This window comes from Varroa jacobsoni, unplaced genomic scaffold (assembly GCF_002532875.2).
Source record: "Varroa jacobsoni isolate VJ856 unplaced genomic scaffold, vjacob_1.0 scaffold_905, whole genome shotgun sequence".
In the NCBI taxonomy this organism is placed as follows: Eukaryota; Metazoa; Arthropoda; class Arachnida; order Mesostigmata; family Varroidae; genus Varroa; species Varroa jacobsoni.
The window spans coordinates 101,030-119,642 of NW_019213807.1; the positions used below are offsets into that span (position 1 = coordinate 101,030).

Sequence of the window (18,613 nt, forward strand, 5' to 3'; positions counted from 1 at the left end):
GTGGTCCGCGCTGCGACCTTGCAGTTACACAGATATCAGCATTGCTACAGTGTTGTTTACATGAGTTAACTATTACAGTAACACTTATATCTTTATCTTATATACAAGCTATACTTCGTGCAGGCTCATAGCCTCCTCTTATTGCGAGTCGGAAAGTTCATTGTTTCTTAGTTAACTACTGTAATAACAAGTCACGTACTATACAATTTTTGTAAGAAAAGTTGTTTTTACAATCAGTCAAGAGAACGCCAATAACGACAGTTCGCGACTACTTTTACAGTACTAGACAACATAGATAAGTATATTTTGCAAAAATGGCGCAAATCGGTAGCAATTTAGGTAATCAACTGGCTGAGCCTTGCAGCCCTAGCCGTGAGCGAAGCCATTCATTCGTTCTTATTTTTCCATTGACACTCGTGTTCGACCTACTCTCCTTCCGCTAGGCTGTCGCTGTAAACAACACTATAAGCAGAATAGCAGACTCTGCCCCAGTAGAGAGAAAGACCACAGCCTCTTTCGTGGATATATTTAACTAATATTTAGTTCCGAGATAATTAGTTAGTGAAAAAATCTGGTATAAAGGCAGTATGGCTTGCACCGGTTATTGTAATGGACCCTCAGCTGAATTCTTATTCAAGGAAGCAACGCGTGGAGCCGCCTAGTCCGTAAGCGGATTTTCTCAGTGTAGAGAAGTAAAAGATTCGAAATGGCAAGTGAACAGATGGACACACCAAGTGCCATGTCCCAGCAGTGTGGCAGTGTAATAGAATCGTCGGCTAATACTGACATTCCACCTGTAGCAGGAACATCTTTGTCGTCTCGAAAGTAAGTTGACTAATATTCTGACTTTTTCAAAAATAGTATCGTTGTCTGTGGGCAGCTTTGGTGTAGCATTGGCAAATTTTCGAAAATAAAGAAGACCCTTTTTTCTTTGAAATGCTTTATTTTGTGGGTTAACAATTATATTAATAATTTATTACCAAGCAGAACAGTGTGTAGTGCTTAGTTAAAAGATTCTTGCATTACTGGGATACCTTTTATTTTTTACCGATTGGCAACTATGCAAAAAATAAGTCCGTTCACATAAAGCCACAACGCGTAAATATGTAGTTAATAGTTGATTAAAATACCTTGTCCAATGATGAGGTCGAATTGATTTAGTAAATTCGTTAAAATAAAATGTGTTTTCTGCCCCGCTTCAAGTGAGATAAACACAGTGAATCACAGAGTATATTTTTTGAAATCTTGAATCATCGGTTGAGCCTAAAATTGCAACGACATTGTAATGGGGCAGAGAATTTCAGAAGGAAGTGATTGAACAATGGTTCCAAGTGTAAAAAATGTAGGAGTAAAGCAAATATGCTTAACAATAACGGAAAGCATAGTTAATATCTAATACAATGAAAATTGGCTAAAGCGGAACTGGAATACGACATGGCTGAGCGTCGTGTTGTTTCAAAGTAACCAACTAGTAGTACTTCCAACCAAGGTAGATTTCTCGTCATTTGCTGCGCTACTGTGAGGGTTTACATCGATAACCGTTTTTCTCAACGTTTCTTGATCTTCAAACCTTTGCTTTAGCTTCTTGTCGCCAAATAACGTTGAAAATCTGCGTACTTTGGTGGAACGTTGTGATTCTGTAAACCCACTAAGTGGCTTTTGTTAGAACACTGTGAGTTAAGCCTGATGAGCATGAAGTGGCCAATTTTTTCTACATAATGTCAAACTTTTTAAACAGAATTTAAAAAGGTAACCGCCTGTTTTAGAGTGAATTATTTCTTGTAGAAGTTCAACCAAGTTAATTAAAAAAAAGACCTGATAATTTCAAACGATTATTCCCTTCGAAAGAAACATATATAAAAAAAAAAAACTATTTTTTTTTATATTTGTTTTATTTGTTTTATTTTTTTAACTTCCGCTGCGTTATTTCAGGAAACGGCCTCCGATCCGTTTGTCTGCGGCGGAGCAGGTGCGATTGACATGGACGGCACGACAAACTGAACCGCCAATAGAAACATGTTCAGTGGACATGCAACCCGAAACAGAAATGGAAATTGGTGCTACACCAGCAAAATTAGATATATTTGCCGGCCAAGAAATACGTCTCACACCGAAAGCCCCAGTTCGGCGGAAAAAAAAAAGCGGTGAGTTTTTCTTCTGTAGAATGCGCAAAACGCGTACTGAGTTGTTTCAAAAGCTGATCGCAGGTAACTATATAGGATATAATTATTGTTAAGACTTTTGGGATCATTAAGGTACCGTCAGGCTAATAATAAATTCATCACTGGAGTCATTTAATGACCTTTGTTGCTCAAAATCATACTCATAGGATTGAGCGATGGTTTATTTACACGTTTGATACATAGCGGTAATGTTGGTGCTTATTGGATCTCTTTCCAGTCAAGGAAATAATACAATCTCGTATTTCTAAAGAGTACGCACTTTCATTGCGCCTGATTCCGTTTGAACCTTCACACAAGTCGCACTTTCAACTTGGAGAAATAATTTTAAGAGGTAGTAAACTCGATGCACCAGGGCTATGCACTAATATCGCCGGGGACGATTCTGATGGAAATATTACCGGTGCTAAGAATGCAGGCATTTATTGGGCTTGTAAGAGCACAGATGAAGGAAGCCCAATGCACCTCTTTTGGAGGGATCCTACTGCTGATGATGAGGTAGGTACTGATCAAAAATGCCTATGAAAAAAGAATTAATCGGTTTATACAGTGATGCTGTGTGCAAATACCATTCAGTTCAATTTCGGTCTTGATTTATAATTCAACTATTACTTCAGGGATAGCGAGACTTCGAACTCGTTAGTGCTTCTCAACGTTGTTTCTAATAGTAGGTACACTATCAGAAATGTCGCGTAACTTAAAAAGCTCACGCAATTACTGTTGTCATAGCTTGGCTTTCGTGAAGTGACTGCCAATGTTCCAGCATACGTGATCTCCGCTCTATCTTCCCGACACCGTTCTATGTCCGGGGCAGCGCTACTATGTCTTCGCGAGTGTTCGAGTCCAACCTCACTTTCTGTCACTGTATTGTTGTCCGAACGTGCTCTTCGTAATATTGCATATCGCTACGAGGCGCCGACCAAACAACCAAACGTCAGCATGCAAATTATAGTAAAATTTTTCTTCGGAATTGATTATACCGGTGAGATATAGGTAATATGTACAACGCTTTACAACATACTCAAGATAAAAAGTATCCGGTAATAATTTTCAAATAGGCTTTTACACTAATTGATTAATGAAATAATTCTTAAGTAGATACTTGTTTGAGCTAGGCATATTCGTGAAACATGAATGAAGATATAACACGGCAACATACTGTCGAATTTTTCAGAAATGGGTGATCAGCTGGCTATCCACCCCGATTATGATCGCTTATTATACCAGGAAGTGCTGGAAACTCAAAGGGCTGCTGGCATGCTTCCCATCAGTGACGATAAACTACAATGCCCTCTCCAGGTAGCATATAAGAATTGTTATAAGAATTTCCTTTTATTTACAATAAAGTAAAGGTCGTTGTTTCTAAGTGTTTGAATGAAAAGACTAGAATAGCTCTTGTTTAATTCATCAATATATACATCTGAAAGAGACTCCGTGCTTCCGATGGTCACAGGTGACTCTACGAGAATATCAGCGTGAAGCTGTAACATGGATGGTTGCGATGGAGACATGTCCACCGTCAGTAGGACCTGTTGAATTATGGCAACCGCTAAAGGATTCACAAGGCCTTACTGTATATTATAACAGATTTTCTGGATGGCGAGTATTAGCTCATTATTTCTGAATCTGTGCATTACGGATAGAACTACCGTTTCGTGATCATGTGTGATAAATTGTTATTTTTCAGTAAAGTATTGTGATAGTTGTGATCGAAACAACTGTGTATTCGAAGTCGTACAGGTAACACCGATTTATTCTTATCTTTTACTCTTAAAACTTATAAACTTACGTATAATAACGATATCTTCATGTGAAAGACTCGGAACTTTTCTTTTTCTTTAAAGGTTTGGCAGTCGAGTATCTAGTATTGGGAATACCGAAGGCCGCCCCCCGGGTGGTATTTTAGCCGATGAAATGGGTCTTGGCAAAACTCTTGAAGTAATTTCATGTGTTCTGGCTCATCCGCGTCCTGGTTTTCCAGTGATGGTAAGTACTCCAAAAACCTTCATGTACATAATATTCTTCTGTATAAGTTTGTGCCGCCCAGTGAAAACTAATTTCTTCAAGGTATCGGAGTGGTGTTCTGTTTTAAGCGCATATGAATGACACCTTTATGGTTAAACGGGCCAAATTGGTCGAATCTAACGCGTACATCCTTCACGTATTTCTTTGTCACAGGAAGACCAGCAGGGGATTGTTTTGGTAGAGGACTCCAAGACACTGACTCAGTTCTCTTGTACTATCTGCAGTAGGGTGCGTTCTATTACATTTTTTTTTATTTATCGTGTATTCAGTCGCATTTATTTTATAATTCCTTTTAGGCTCCGTTTTAATATCTGTATGGCGCAAAATTATTGACCGTGGTCTTCACCCATCAGCTGAAACCAAGAAACGAGCAGTTAGTTAGTTGGTGGAGTGAAAGTTCTCCAGGCAACCGTATGGTTTTACAGCAGACATTCAATCCTAGGAGTTACATCTAAAGATCTGATAGAAAAACGGCCGTTTATGAAGAACTTAATACCTAACTGTAATACATGAGTTGAATTCCTTATGTTTAGAGGTACCATATGCGGTAAAATATACCGATATGGATGAATTACGGATTGATTCTCATGGATATGAACTTTATAGGTGAATGAAGCAAAGTGCGCCGAAAACGTATCGTCGAAGTGTCCGCAGTGTTGGGCAGCTGAAACTGCTGAAAAGCCTCGGCCTATAAAAAGCACCCTTATTGTCTGTCCAGCCACCATTTGCGAGCAGTGGACCGATGAGGTTTGTCTGTTACTTAGATTTAAATGAATATAGATTGTTAGGAAGTCATATATGACCATCCCAAGACGATATCAGACAACCGCTGTCTAATGACCCTCCAGGAGACAGTTCGGCACCTTTGTATTTACCGTTTTAGTTTGAAATGGGGAAAAAACTTTGAACATTGTAACGCCCTACATTGCCTATTAAGGAGTCACGAAATACAAGACATAAAGATGTTCTTACGATCTACTTCAGATTAATTGGCTAGTGGGTGGCGACTGTTCACTTCAAGTCTTCGTCTACGGAGGTGTATCAAAACATGGCTACATTCCTCCTGATCGCTTGGCTGAGTTTGACCTCATTATCACAACCTATGAAGTACTACGCAAGGAGATTCATCACGCAAACATTGCTCTTGGTAGATTACTGAGGAGCGCACAGTTCAAGTTTCCATAGTCTATATTCGTTGCAGCTCACATTTTCCAAATGAAGGCATTTTATTTATTAATTCATTATTGAGTTGAATGCATTGCTAGCACTGTAAAAAAATAACATTTTGAGACATGAAACTAAAATACAGAATAGTGTTTTTTATGTCTGTGTATGTTTAACAATTTTTTCTAACGATTGACTTCTCCAACAATCGGTCGAAGAGCCTCAAACGGAGACATCTCGCTTTCGTACTCCGAAGCGCTATCGCGCATCACCTTCCCCATTGGTATCTGTCGAATTCTGGCGAGTTGCCCTCGACGAAGCCCAAATGGTTGAACAGTGCACGGTAAGCGCCGCGCAAATGGTGCTCAGCATACCAGCAGTGAACAGGTGCTTAGAATAAAAGTGAATTCCACTTAATATTTATTTATATATTTATATATTTATTAAACACAGATGTCATATTTTTTAAGAGGTGGTCATTTAAGTGTGTTATGTCATGTATCATGTCAACAGGTGGTGCGTCACAGGCACTCCGATACATCGCGGCTTAAACGACCTGTACGGTCTTTTTGTTTTCCTTCGACTGTCACCATTTGACGAAGAACTGTGGTTTCGGACGTTATTGGCTGAACCGTTTGCTCGAGGTAATGCGTCGCCTTTGATCAATGTGCTGTCACGTTGTTTCCGTAGGATGAGTAAAGCCGAAGTGTGGAATCAGTTAGGTCTTCCTCCTCAACACATTCATGCGCACAATCTAAACTTTATGCCAGTCGAAGAAGTGTTCTACAAATCGCAAGCAAGGGAGTGCGCCCATCGAGCTTTCCGTGTTGCCGACCGTTTTCCTCAAGACGCTATTATTGAAAAGATGCCTAGATCGGACATGATTACACTTTTAGGCCCGTTAAAACGACTTCGACAAGCTTGCACTCATCCTCAAGCAGTCCGAGGTGCTGTAATTTCACTACGAAGTTCAACCTACTCGATGAACGACCTTTTAACGGCGTTAATTAAAAAAACTGTACAAGAAGCTGAGGAATGTCATCGACGTATAATTATGTCTTTAAACGGCTTGGCTGGAATCGCGCTATTGAGGTTAGATGTAACTTCAGCTGCTGATTTTTACCGGCAGGTGTTATGGTCGATTCAGTCACACAAAGGTAACGTTCGAGCAGATCCTCTGCAACAGTTTCATACGTATGTCAATCTACATAAATTACTTGAGGACAACAACCAGCAGCTGGAAGTACAAATGGCAAGAACCGCGCGCCCTGGCCTTGATCGCTGGAATCCACAAAGCGTCGCAGCAACCTCTAATGGCTATATGGTGCAGGATCTTGCTCAGGAGTGGGCCCCTCACCCACAAATAGGTGTTTATGGCACCCCAAGGGTACCATCTATACCTCGCGCACCTGGCGACGACAGTCTGATGGAGCAAGCCTACCAGGTTAGTGAATATTAAATATTCTCAAAAATTTACCCCAGGCATGGATTGGTAGTAGTGCTCCTTACCTGTAACCGTTTTGATATTAAGCCTTTAACACTTTTACAAAAATGCAGTTATAACCGTGGTAGAAATAATGTTCTTGAAAATCTCTAGAGACCGTAAGCTTATCAAAAAAGTTGCAAAGTGATTTTGTCGCTCAGCTAACCTTGTCCCCGTGGAGCCTTTTGAGGGTATGGAAATCTGTACCCTATTTGGACTGAGAAGTTCGTTTTACTCACCTGACCGGGTTTATTTGCTAAAATTAGGTTTTTGAGGCTCTTACTTATTTAGACACATGCAAAAACTGCTAGCCGGAAAAAGTTACGCGGGAGTCAAGGAGGTCGGAAAATGGGTCTCCGACTATTTTGATTCAAGGAGCTGACGATTCCGGTGCGAACTAACCGTTAATTGGGAGAACCGCTCGTCAAATCAATAATTAGTTCAATAAGTAAAGTCTTCACATTGTTTTGCAAAAAAATATATTGGTTAAAAAGGCTAAAAATGTATTTGTGCATCTACTGTAATCTTTAGAGTCAAACTTAGGTTCTAATGAAATATATCAAATAAATATATTTGAATGCTTCAAATAACCCAAAAGTTTTTACCTCCTTCTAGTTCTGAAGCTTCCGTAACTGTCTATGTAGTAGGTCTAATATTTTCTGTTAAAAAATCCGTACACAATCCAGTGGTTGCTAAGCATAGGGCTATAAGAGTTGTCTGTCCACATTACAGGCCTTATGTGCCTCGCGTGTCATTGCTTTCTAATTATCGTACGCATTTGATGACACAGGTGCGTGACAAATATTTGAAGAAATTTATTGAGGCACAGAAAGCGCTGCAAGTGGAAGTCGATGATGCTGGACGAAAACTAAGTGAACTCTCGCGTCAATATCAAGGACTCAAACATAATCGGTGGTACCACAAGCTCATTGATGAAGCTGACTCTAGAGGTCAGTCAAGATAAACATTCCGCTTACTAAACCTATCCCAAAGGGGAAGTTAGGGAAATAAAGCAGGGAATGTGTCTTTGTAATTTAATAGACGTGATTCAAAACTGATACAAATTAGTTGAAATTGGATAGCTCTAAAAGAGGTAAATATTGATAAAAGAAGCTAGTGTATGCAGTTGGTCTCAGTGATATCATGTTATAGTCTAAGTGTCATCGGGAGCTAAGTTGTAAAGATTATCATCGTTCCGTAACCAATTGTTCTTTTCAATTAACTTTTTATTTTGTTTTTCAAGGAGATGGGCATCGACTTGTGAAAAAAGTTAGGGAATACCTACTGGCTAGACAGACGCAGTTTGGAATGTGTCTCATCAATCGGTTTGTTTCTCTTAATCTTTTAATTAGAGATCGTTTAATTAGAGTCACAGAGTTTAATCTTAGTTGACGCTTTTTGGCTCAGATATTCAATTTTTATAGTAAAGTTGATCGTTCTGTTTTCGACATTCGTAATTTTGTTTCATATCAAGTATTGTAGTATTCATCATATTGAATCATATCAAGTACACCTTGAAAAAGACATCTATAGCAGATAAGTCGCTTACAGGAAACGCTACGATTTGTTGTTTCCAACCTCATCGAGAGAGAGACCCGTACATAGTTACAGAAAAAACAAATAATTTTGTAACATTAAGAAATTATATATATATATATATATGGTTTCTCGTTTCAGTTTCAACGATTGTAATGGTTTGAAATATCTTATCCAGAGCTGTCTTGACATATTGCTCGAAAGCAGGGCGAATCTCCTGAAAGTGATATCACAGTTTGCTGCTGCTCCCACTCGGGTACGTGGTCGGTACACCAACCGCACAGATGATTATACGATATTTCGATAGATTCTGAAGTGGTGGAAAGCATTAATAATAATATTTTTTATAAACCAGCAAAACACAGACTTAAAGTTGTAGTTACAGTTAGTTAGTTAGTGGTGAGTAAGGTTGAATTTGATTCATCACATGTTTAATTTCGATTTCTTGTATTTTTCAGGAGGACATGCAGTCGGCGATCATGTGTCACCTTCGGCCCGTAAAGAAAAAACGGGCCAAATGCCGTTATTGCCTAGCTAAAGAGATGATTACAGCGTACGAGGGTAAGCTATTTTCGATTGATCCCCAGTTCACATCCAAGGATCAACTTGAGGAAGAAGATAACGAGCTGTTAGAGGATCTTGAGGACGAATTTGAAAGCAAAAAAAATGACCCGCTGGCAGACAGCGATCTGACTAAAGGCTCGGGCGTACAAAAGAAAGGCCACTGGCTACCTGCTGACACTGAGAAGATACTCACGTTCCTTGCCAGCTTCGCCAAATCATACACCAGTAAGGATTCTCTCGGTGTTTTCGAGTCTATAGGTAGTTATAGAATAAATGCTCTCATTGATGAAATAGTAAATAGTAAACAACAACTTCAACATCCGCCAGCCAGTGTTCCCATTTGAGCAGTGGTAAATGATAACTAGCAATGATTAAATTGCACTGACTGGGGGGGAATTTAGTAAAAATATTCTGTTATAGTTTCCTCTATCGGCTGCCTTTTGCCGTCTCGAAAATACTCATACATGTGAAATATTTATAACTGATTGTATTCCATACGCAGCTTATCCAGACGTGGCGCATGATGGAAGTGTTCAATGCAAATACATGTGTGCGTTGCGTACTGAATACGTTACATTCAGCAAGTACTACGCAGGCACAACCATTTACGTAGCAGCTCTAGACGAACTCGAAATGGCCGCGCTACGAATGGAACTTGCTCCCGATGATAAAACATTCAAGAAAGGCGAGGAGAGACCATCATACATTATACGGTAGGGCGACGAGGCGTTTTCTGCTTTTTTTTTTCTTGAAAATTAACTGGACTTAAAAAATGTTCGTATATGTAAGTTGAGTAACAACCTAATTGAATGACAGTTTAAATGGGCGGCAAGTGGAAAATAGGATCCACATATTGATCCAATAAAGTCAATCGCGTATCAAATAATGAGAGTGCTCTTCTACTATTCTACAAATAATACATCAGAAACCAAAAAAAAAGTGCAAGATAATGTCAGAGTTTATTTTTACATAAAAAAGTGGCTTTGCACATAGTGAAAATACTTTAATTTTTTTTGCATTTTTTACCAAAGTCTTTGCTGGATTTGAAGAAGACAAATTAATAGGGCGGCCACTTTGATTTTCAGCCAACTTTCATAGCAGTATTCCTTTATTTTTACGGCATCATCGTACAGGATATGCAAGTTGCTGTTGAATGCACATACTCTTCGTTCTTCAGTTAAATGTTTAGGTTGTTAAAATGTGTATAGCAGATTAACGTATTATGTATTTTGTTACCACAGTCGAGCTGAATTAGAACCGCAAGCAGCTCAGCTAAGCTCTACGAAGCTTACAAGCGAAATTGAGCTACGAAAAAAACTCGGTCAGTTATTCTATCTCAGGTTAGTTTTATTAATTCTCAATGGCAGTACCGGATAGTGAAATGTTCATACGTTTATTCTATAACACTTACATATATTAGCTGTTACCTCAACTTTTTGTATGACGTTTCTACTGAACACGTTGTTATAAACTGTATCCCGTTTACTGCAACCAATGCTTCTGTTAATGTGACTGCTGATGACTTAAAGGAATTTGGAAAAAGCAAATAGTCTTGTGACTAACTCCAATCCCGAGGAATGTCCAACATGTCGAGGCGTACTCGGAGAACGGTGGAGCGTTCTACACTGCGGTCATTCCGTTTGCCTCGAATGTATTGAGCTTCTTCTCAAGAATCACTGTCCACCCAACGTTAATACCGATCGGCAGGTAAAATTAAAGTTACATCTATTCAATTATGTATACTTATTGTACGCTATTGTCGTCAAGAAATTCGCGAGTTGGTACAATGTTGTATAAGCTAAATGTCGTTATTTCAATAGGCTGCAAATTGAGCTCGTATCACACTAGCAATATTGAGCTGCAAACTAGCAGATGTGCTAACAATGGCCTGTTACCTCTTTAGAGCAGTGGGGAATCGTGGATCCGAGTTCCGTGTCCAATGTGCAGAGAGCTTTCAAATCAGGACGAAATCTTCTACGTGGATACCAACCGGCAGAAGAATGCCGTCACAAAAGATATAAAGGTTGGTAGAAATCTATTTAATAATATACAATGTTTTCGATCGATGCTTTCGAACTGAGTGTTTTTTTAAACTCTGGCAAGTTATATTTTACCTTTTGATTATGTCTATATAGGTGTGGTCATCTCAGATATACTGATGCACTTATAAAAACTGGCCGTTTCGTTATTTTTTGCGGTTTCAATGTCTATCGAGGAAAAGACGCTTATTATTACTAACCATTAGAACATTAACATTAACCTGTCATATAACGTACTAGGTGGCTGGTAATTACTCGACAAAAGTTGTGGGAGTTGTGGAAACCCTGCTACGCATTCGCATGGAAGAACCAACAGCCAAAGCGTTAGTGTTCTCGAATTGGCCATCGGTTCTCGTTGTTCTACAGAAGGCTCTAGTCGAGAATGGCATCTCCCATGTGATGCTTTTATCAAATGGGGCACTGCAACGTAAACTCAAGATGTTTAAAAAGAATCCCGACATTACCGTGCTCCTCATGCCCATTGCTTTGGGATCGAAAGGCCTCAATCTGACGGAAGCGTCACATATTCTGCTGGTCGAGCCTATGCTAAATCTTGGCGATGAAGTACAGGCCTTAGGCCGTATTAATCGAATCGGGCAGAAGAAAGAGACACACGTTCATCGATTTATGGTCAAGGCGACGATCGAACAACGCATCGTTGAATTCACCAAAAGTAAACGAGCAGACATAAACATAGTGGAAAATGATAAAGACAATGCGAACGCACATGTTAATCAGGAAGAGCAGGAGGGCATAACGGTTCACCAGATGACGGATCTCTTTGCGGCTGAATTTCAGAATAATTGAAAGACACCGAGCACAAGAACCAGATCAAATACCAATTAATTGAAAAATTTCTACTAATGATTTTCATAAGCTATTCGTATAACAAATATTTTAAATGTAATTAAACAAATTACAAAATTCTACAGTGCATGAATGGTAACTCCTTTTAGTGGCAAATTGGGTATTAATTGCTCCACTGCTAGCTGCAGTGCAGTAGTTAATAAGAAGCATATTGAAGAATACATATGTATTTACTACCTTCATCGCGCTCGTCAGGCACTGTATATAATACCTAATTATACATACACCTTTAATGCAACATTCTATAATATCACGTTTCATTGTGATGTTCTGTCCAATACATAACAGTGGTTACGTTATATACGTCAGTTAGTACATATTGGTAGAGACCTTAAAGACTACATATTTGCGCAATATAATTATTGACGTATGAACACTCAGTTGTGTTTGGTGTCGGTAAGATTTGCCGTTATCTTAAATAAGGCTTTTTGAAGCTCGAAACTCTTGTGAACCTTCCTCTATTATATAAATTGTATTTATCCCTCATGATTATAGCCCTGTCTACCTATCGCTAAGCAGTGTACATAATAATTACGGTGATAAATGGGGAGAAAAGTAAGATATGATACGAAGTGTTCGTGCAAACAATGCATGTGAATTTCTTCGATATTGTGTTACATATTTTTACTGAATTGTCTTTATGTTCAAAGAATTTGTAGCATAAGTAGTCTAAAATTTGACAACATGATGTAACTTCAGTGGAACATGGCTTAAATGCAGATTCAGCAAATATACGTCTTATTTATGTTGCCTTCCGGTGAAAAAATGACATGTAAATAAATGAAAAATAAATCATATCAGCCCACCGCAGGCAACAGGTGAAGATCTAGACTTTGATCATTTCTCCCTCACTGATGTCAGGAACAAAAATAAGGAAAGACACCACGTTTTATTGTAGGCAGCTATCTCTCTTTACTCGTGATGATTATAAACATCCAGCTGCTAGCTTTGGTTAAGCCTTTGTTTCGTAGTTGTACACATGCTTATACAGCTATCACTGGCGTCGCTTCCGTAGACGCGCCTCCTTATTCTTCAATAACTCGTCCTTTTATTTGAGAGATAAACGTTATGCTGAACTCCCTGCTAATTCTTACCTCGACACACTGTGATTGCTGTGATTCAAGTCTCTTGTATACCCTTTTTTCCTAGGTCTATTCAAGTGCATACCGTCTGTCTTCAGACTTATTCAATCTGATATGATATCGTGAAGCTCGATGTAAAGGCCTGCGAAAAGAAAGTTCCTTTTACCTTGTAAAATACCCTGGACCCGCGAAAAGAAGGTTCCTTTTACCTTGTAAAATAACCTGGGCCCGCGAAAAGAAAGTTCCTTTTACCTTGTAAAATAACCTGGAAGTCGCTCAATTTTGGGGATTCAATAACAACAGTCCAGCCATGCATATAAGTGCTCCATGCAGTTAGCTTAGCGAAACACCCTAGTGATTCAGGTCGTTGAAATCTACCACAGACTCCGAAATGGCCAAAGAAAAGGATCCGTGAAAACTTACCGTGTCGAGATAAAAAAGAACGTAACTTCACTCACTTTGTGGAATTATTCTAAACCGACATTATTTAGTTAACTGACAAGGACTTAATCGGCAATAAAATTTTGGGCTTACTAAAATAAGCCCAAAATTAGATCTAAAGATATTTTTTGTAACGGTAGCATACTATCCCATACATTATACGTACAGATGGAACATAGACGTTTTACCAGGCAAAGATCTTAATGAAAGGCTTCAATAAATCTTTTGCGGTAAGCGCCAGAGCTCAACAATAAAGGAAGGGATTCTTGATCACGGTTTGAATACCCGAGGCCCAGAAATCGCTCCCAAGGTACAATGACGGCTATCCAGCGTATCTCTCTCTGTGTATCGAACTTTAACTTCAGCTGCGGCTTACTGAAAAATAGGAAAAAACATTCCGCATACGCGAAGTAGATGCGGGAACAACGTTCAGCCAGTTTCAGCCATATTTCTTAACCAGAGTAAACCGTCGTGGCAAATTACACGCAATTAAAAAGTGACGTTAATTTTTATATTTGGAGAAAGACTTAGGACAGGCACGAGAAAAATGGACTAGGAAATGCACTCATTACCTGAGGATGCTTCCGGTTATAGCTAAGGACGTCCACCTATTTAAAAATGCCTGTTCTGACGAAAACAAACACTTCATGAACCTCGCAAAGCTACTGGGTGAATCTACAGCCGATAAAATAAGTACCTTTTACTGGTTTCTTTTTAAAGGGAATTTATATTGGAAGATAACGAGAGTACTCGGCGAATTGAACAAAAACTCTTCTAACATACTGAAACAATACGGATGGATTTCGAAGGGCAGACGTGTCAACGGAATGGCCTAATAACTGGGAAATATTCAACCTCAATTTATTTTTATAGATCGTCTAGGGCAGACAAATGCATATTAGATATACGCAAAAGGTCAAAACATTTCTTAGCTGATAAGCCAACCAAAGCGCAGTTTGCAGACAAAGGTAGACAGACTTAGGGTCTTCTGTGCAAAAGGGTTCGAGTTAATTTCAACTTGTACCGTGTTATATATGGTGGTATTGTAAAAATTCTAAAGGTTAAAGTCAGTTTGAATGCAGTTTAGTACCACTATATATTCTAGCAAGAAAAAAGGCTAACAATACACTTTACAAGTCTTTATACATAATATTAAAAATATTTTCTCTGTTTTGACCAAAATTGATATAAGCCCTTTTGCGGCGACGTACTTTCTACCGACCTATCTATCTATCTAAAAATACACCTGCAATGTTTTTTCTAAAAGCGTTTTTCCCGTAATATGCTGCGTAAACGAGGCTTTCGGCTGTATGTATCGACGCGAAAGTCGCAATTGATACAGACATTTTTGTGGCAAATCAATGTGCCGCACTGTCGCATAAACGGAAACACCTGATTTTGTAAAGTGGCTGCCGCTTGGAACTTTCACACTGCATTTTTTTTTGAAGAGTAAAAGCTTCCTCCTATCATTAACCTGTCTAAGCACGAGTATGTCGGCGTAAGACTCGATTGAGATCTTGAAGATCGAAAGAGGACATCCATGTGGGGTATGCTTCTTTTTAATTTTTGACTAACTGATATCCTGCCAGTTATCTCAAACGACAAAGTGATTCATCTAGATATCAACCCTAAAAAACTTTTTCGCCTGTTTCAGCGCACATCTAATGGTCATATTAGAACACCACAATATGTGCTTCAGACTAAAGTTTTATGGAAAATAATATCTCTCAATGGTGGTTTCGCAGAAACTCGACCTAACGTATATTACAAACTGCGCTGCCAAAGGTGACTATTATGTATTGTGTTCTGCAGAATAATAATATGCTATCATGTGTGAAATACAGTCAGTCGTGCAGTGTAACGGCGTATATATACCTAAAAAAATATTAGTATGGAATGGAATTTTTATTGCTCTGCTTTTCAGTAACGGATACTGTGCATCAAATCCGCTCCACGCACAACGATTGTATAACATACGTTTCGTTTATTATTAAGTAGGATGATTCAAATAGCTGCAGATCAACATTAAACTAAAATTACGAAGCCAACGTAAACCGCGTGTATCTTATGCCAGGATGCGAAACAACCCTTTGAGATACGAAAACTATCTTTTCATCCCTTTTCGTATTGTCTCCGTGATTGCGCGGTGGTTAACGTGTTTGCTTATTAAACTTAGGGATCCGTGAAGTGATCTAGATTTGAAACCGATGTAGTCACACTGCGTTTCAAGCTGCGAGGGGCTGGGGGCCTGAAGCAATACTTAACGAAAACAGCGTACGTAAAAATCAAATACATTTATTTATTGTTTTGTATTCTATTATCAACCGAATCCATAAATGAGTTATGACATTTCCGAATATCGAAATATTTTTTGCGTGATACCGAATCATACTTATCCGATGTAAACACTGACACTGTTACAGGTAATAACCCTTTTTAAGAGCCCCTATAACTATGGGTGACACACCTGGGGGGAGACAGGATAGCATTGTTCAGTTTAGGTAAACTTTCCAGTTATTTACTCGCTTCGTAAGAGTTCTATAGATATTTGGCCATTTCAGTTAAAGAGGCATTACTATTTATTAATACCAACCGTTAAATCAAACTGTATGTAATACGTAACAGTAACAATAATCGCATCGTGTATTCCCAAGCAGAAAGCGTCTGGTATTTTAGAACGGTATTATGCTTCTGCGAACTGCACTTCCATTCGTATATATCGTGATAAGTAGTGCAACAGCAAGCATCGGTAAATAACATCGCGGTTATTGCGGATAGTGTTTTCACAAAAGGCCCAGTCAGCGTCGTCAGAATCATGTGTCCATTTGGACGGCCGCTAGCTCATTAGTAGATCTATCTCATGTCAAGTGATTCTGATCCATAAGCACTTAACCCATTTATTTCACGATTGCAATCAGTGTAATGGTTACGATTACAAGAGGAACTGCATGCACTTCTAAGATCATTATAACCAATCGGTTGGAAGTCCTAAATGAAGCGTCATATTATAACCAGTATTCTCGTAGGAGAGTCATACTAATAGCGCCATGTTATCTAATGAAATAACGACCGGGAAATGCACGTTGGTTGACTGTGTGGATGTTCTCTACTTGATGCAGAATATCTAATAGGCTGACGTTTACCTCATTATAGTAGATTAAATTGTTATTTGCTGTTTTATTCGTTTTGCTGGAAAAGGCTACTTTTATTGGACCATTCTGGTTTTCTGCTTTGATTCGATTGTACTAGTTATTCTTTTTTTTTCGTTTCGTGTTTTTTTTTGCTGAATAATTCCGGCAGACGATGCAGCATCTGCAGTGATTGCCGACTAAGAGATCGGTACTTGTTCAACTTATGACTCTGCAATAAATATAGTGCTTTGGGTTTTGATCAATTCGTCGGTTACTATCAGCCAAGTAGTGGTGTCTAACCTATAATCATCGGTGACGACATTCTAATTAACAAATACACAAATCACTAAGTTTAACACCTGGTTTTAACCCCTGTTACGGCTGAAAGATTCCACGCACATAACTATCGTACATATACGTACATAAACTAACGACACACCAAATCGCTATGCATTTTATAAAGCTGGAGCAGCCTAGCTTTTTGCTTCAGCACACAGTCGTACGCAACAGAATCGGCTGTCTACATTTTCAGCAGAATGACTTCCCACCAACTAGGTTGAGCGTGCAAGTGCTCTTACATTGTCGTGTCCTTGCTTTCACTTTGTACCAATATTAAACGTGTACTATCTAGATACTAGTTCGATCTTAACAAAAAATCAACAAATGATTAAAGTAATTATTAAACACCCATTATGACTATTAGCACCACAAGCAGTACTACCGGCAAACAGAGGATCCTTGATAGTTGTTATAATCTAATTCCGCTTTCACTAGTTACTACCAGCGCTTCTGTCGGTGTGGGTGCAGCGCTTCGAAACAGAAGACCCAGCAGTCAGAAGACGTCGTGATCGAGCTCACTGACACGTCCGCAGCTGTAGTTTATGCTTTCCGTTTTACGGTTGCTAGCCACCACGACGTCCGTAATGTTGCCATGTTATCGATTACGATCGGCCATCGTCTAACATTGCTTTACTGGGCAGGGAACGCTCAAGGCGATCTAAAACGTTGTGTCTCTTGGTCGATGTTTGTCCCATTTTCTCATGCAGCAGCAGCAACAGCAGCACCGGGCGACTAGTTGCAGTGTCGCCAGAGCTCTGCCATCACCATCATACGTACGATCTAACTTGTGAGAACCCGCATGCGCAACGCGGTGAATAAGAAGAGACCGCGAAGGCACAAGAAATGAGGACCGATGGGATTGCTTGATGCCTGACAAAGGAAAACAGCCGGCCAACCGACAATGGTGGCCAGGAAAGGATGGAACGAATAGTGGTCGATCAGCTGCTGGAATTCGATCAGCAATTTACAATAGCTACATAATGCAATGTGAGGTGAATGTGATCAAAACTTCTTTTACCTATTTTTCTCTCTTCTTTGTGCCAATATTTTTAGCAGATGCAGAATAACGTCTGGGAGCCACAAAGGCAACGCGCCGTTAGGCGGGCCATTAAGCCACAAGTAACCAGCTGTTGACGTACTAGTATTATCGTTGCAATACGATGTTTCGTTTCTTAAAATTATAATGTCTTTGCCATAAACACCTTATATAAATTCGTGCAGACGTAAAATGTTTTTCATTTAAAACTTTCCATAGTCACAGAGTCAGTCAGTCTGTATTGGCCTGGAGTTCGTTTTGGAACGGATTCTTACTCCAGTGAGGACGTCAATCTCAGGATGAAATTAACAGGTGTAGGTCTACTCTACGAACAGCAAACACAAAACAATCTACACGTGATACTGCCTCAGCTTCGTAGTCATTTTAGGTTTAGTTAAATACCCTAGTTGAGGATACGTCTTTTTATTTAATAAATGGCATTGGAAAAGCTCTTAATTTAGTTAGAGGTGCAAAATGCATTGCAAACAAAAAAGTGAAACATATTAGTCTCAGAATGGATGGCTAACAATAATCGTAATTATTTATTAAAATGCTCTGTGCTTAGTGCAAATGAAGTGCTGCTGCACCTTATGTTAAAGTAACAATTCGGTAAGTTGTAAAGCCTAAGTTGGCTGGCATAGCTTACGCGGCAGACTTGAAATTGCCCATGCGCTAAGTAACAAAGAAACGACTTTCACTTGTCGTGTTGACGCAGCAAGACATCAG

At 39.2% G+C, this 18,613-nt stretch overlaps 1 protein-coding gene across 2 annotated transcripts; it reads left to right on the plus strand.

Annotated features, from left to right (window-relative positions):
• Positions 1 to 79: 79 nt before the first annotated feature.
• On the plus strand, positions 80 to 12,687 carry LOC111264852 (E3 ubiquitin-protein ligase SHPRH). 2 transcript variants are annotated; one of them, XM_022841068.1, is made up of 21 exons: positions 80 to 825; positions 1,933 to 2,144; positions 2,401 to 2,678; positions 2,910 to 3,162; positions 3,355 to 3,479; positions 3,634 to 3,779; positions 4,025 to 4,166; positions 4,359 to 4,433; positions 4,812 to 4,952; positions 5,190 to 5,352; positions 5,588 to 5,756; positions 5,883 to 6,813; positions 7,643 to 7,802; positions 8,096 to 8,177; positions 8,530 to 8,644; positions 8,847 to 9,177; positions 9,455 to 9,665; positions 10,194 to 10,292; positions 10,482 to 10,659; positions 10,856 to 10,975; positions 11,232 to 12,687. In XM_022841068.1, the coding sequence occupies exons 1-21, from the start codon at positions 707 to 709 to the stop codon at positions 11,796 to 11,798; spliced, it is 4,617 nt and encodes a 1,538-aa protein (XP_022696803.1). In that variant the 5' UTR covers positions 80 to 706; the 3' UTR covers positions 11,799 to 12,687. The 2 variants fall into 2 exon arrangements, with proteins under 2 accessions (XP_022696803.1, XP_022696804.1); XM_022841069.2 differs by having other exon boundaries at positions 10,861 to 10,975; positions 11,232 to 11,369.
• Positions 12,688 to 18,613: the final 5,926 nt, after the last annotated feature.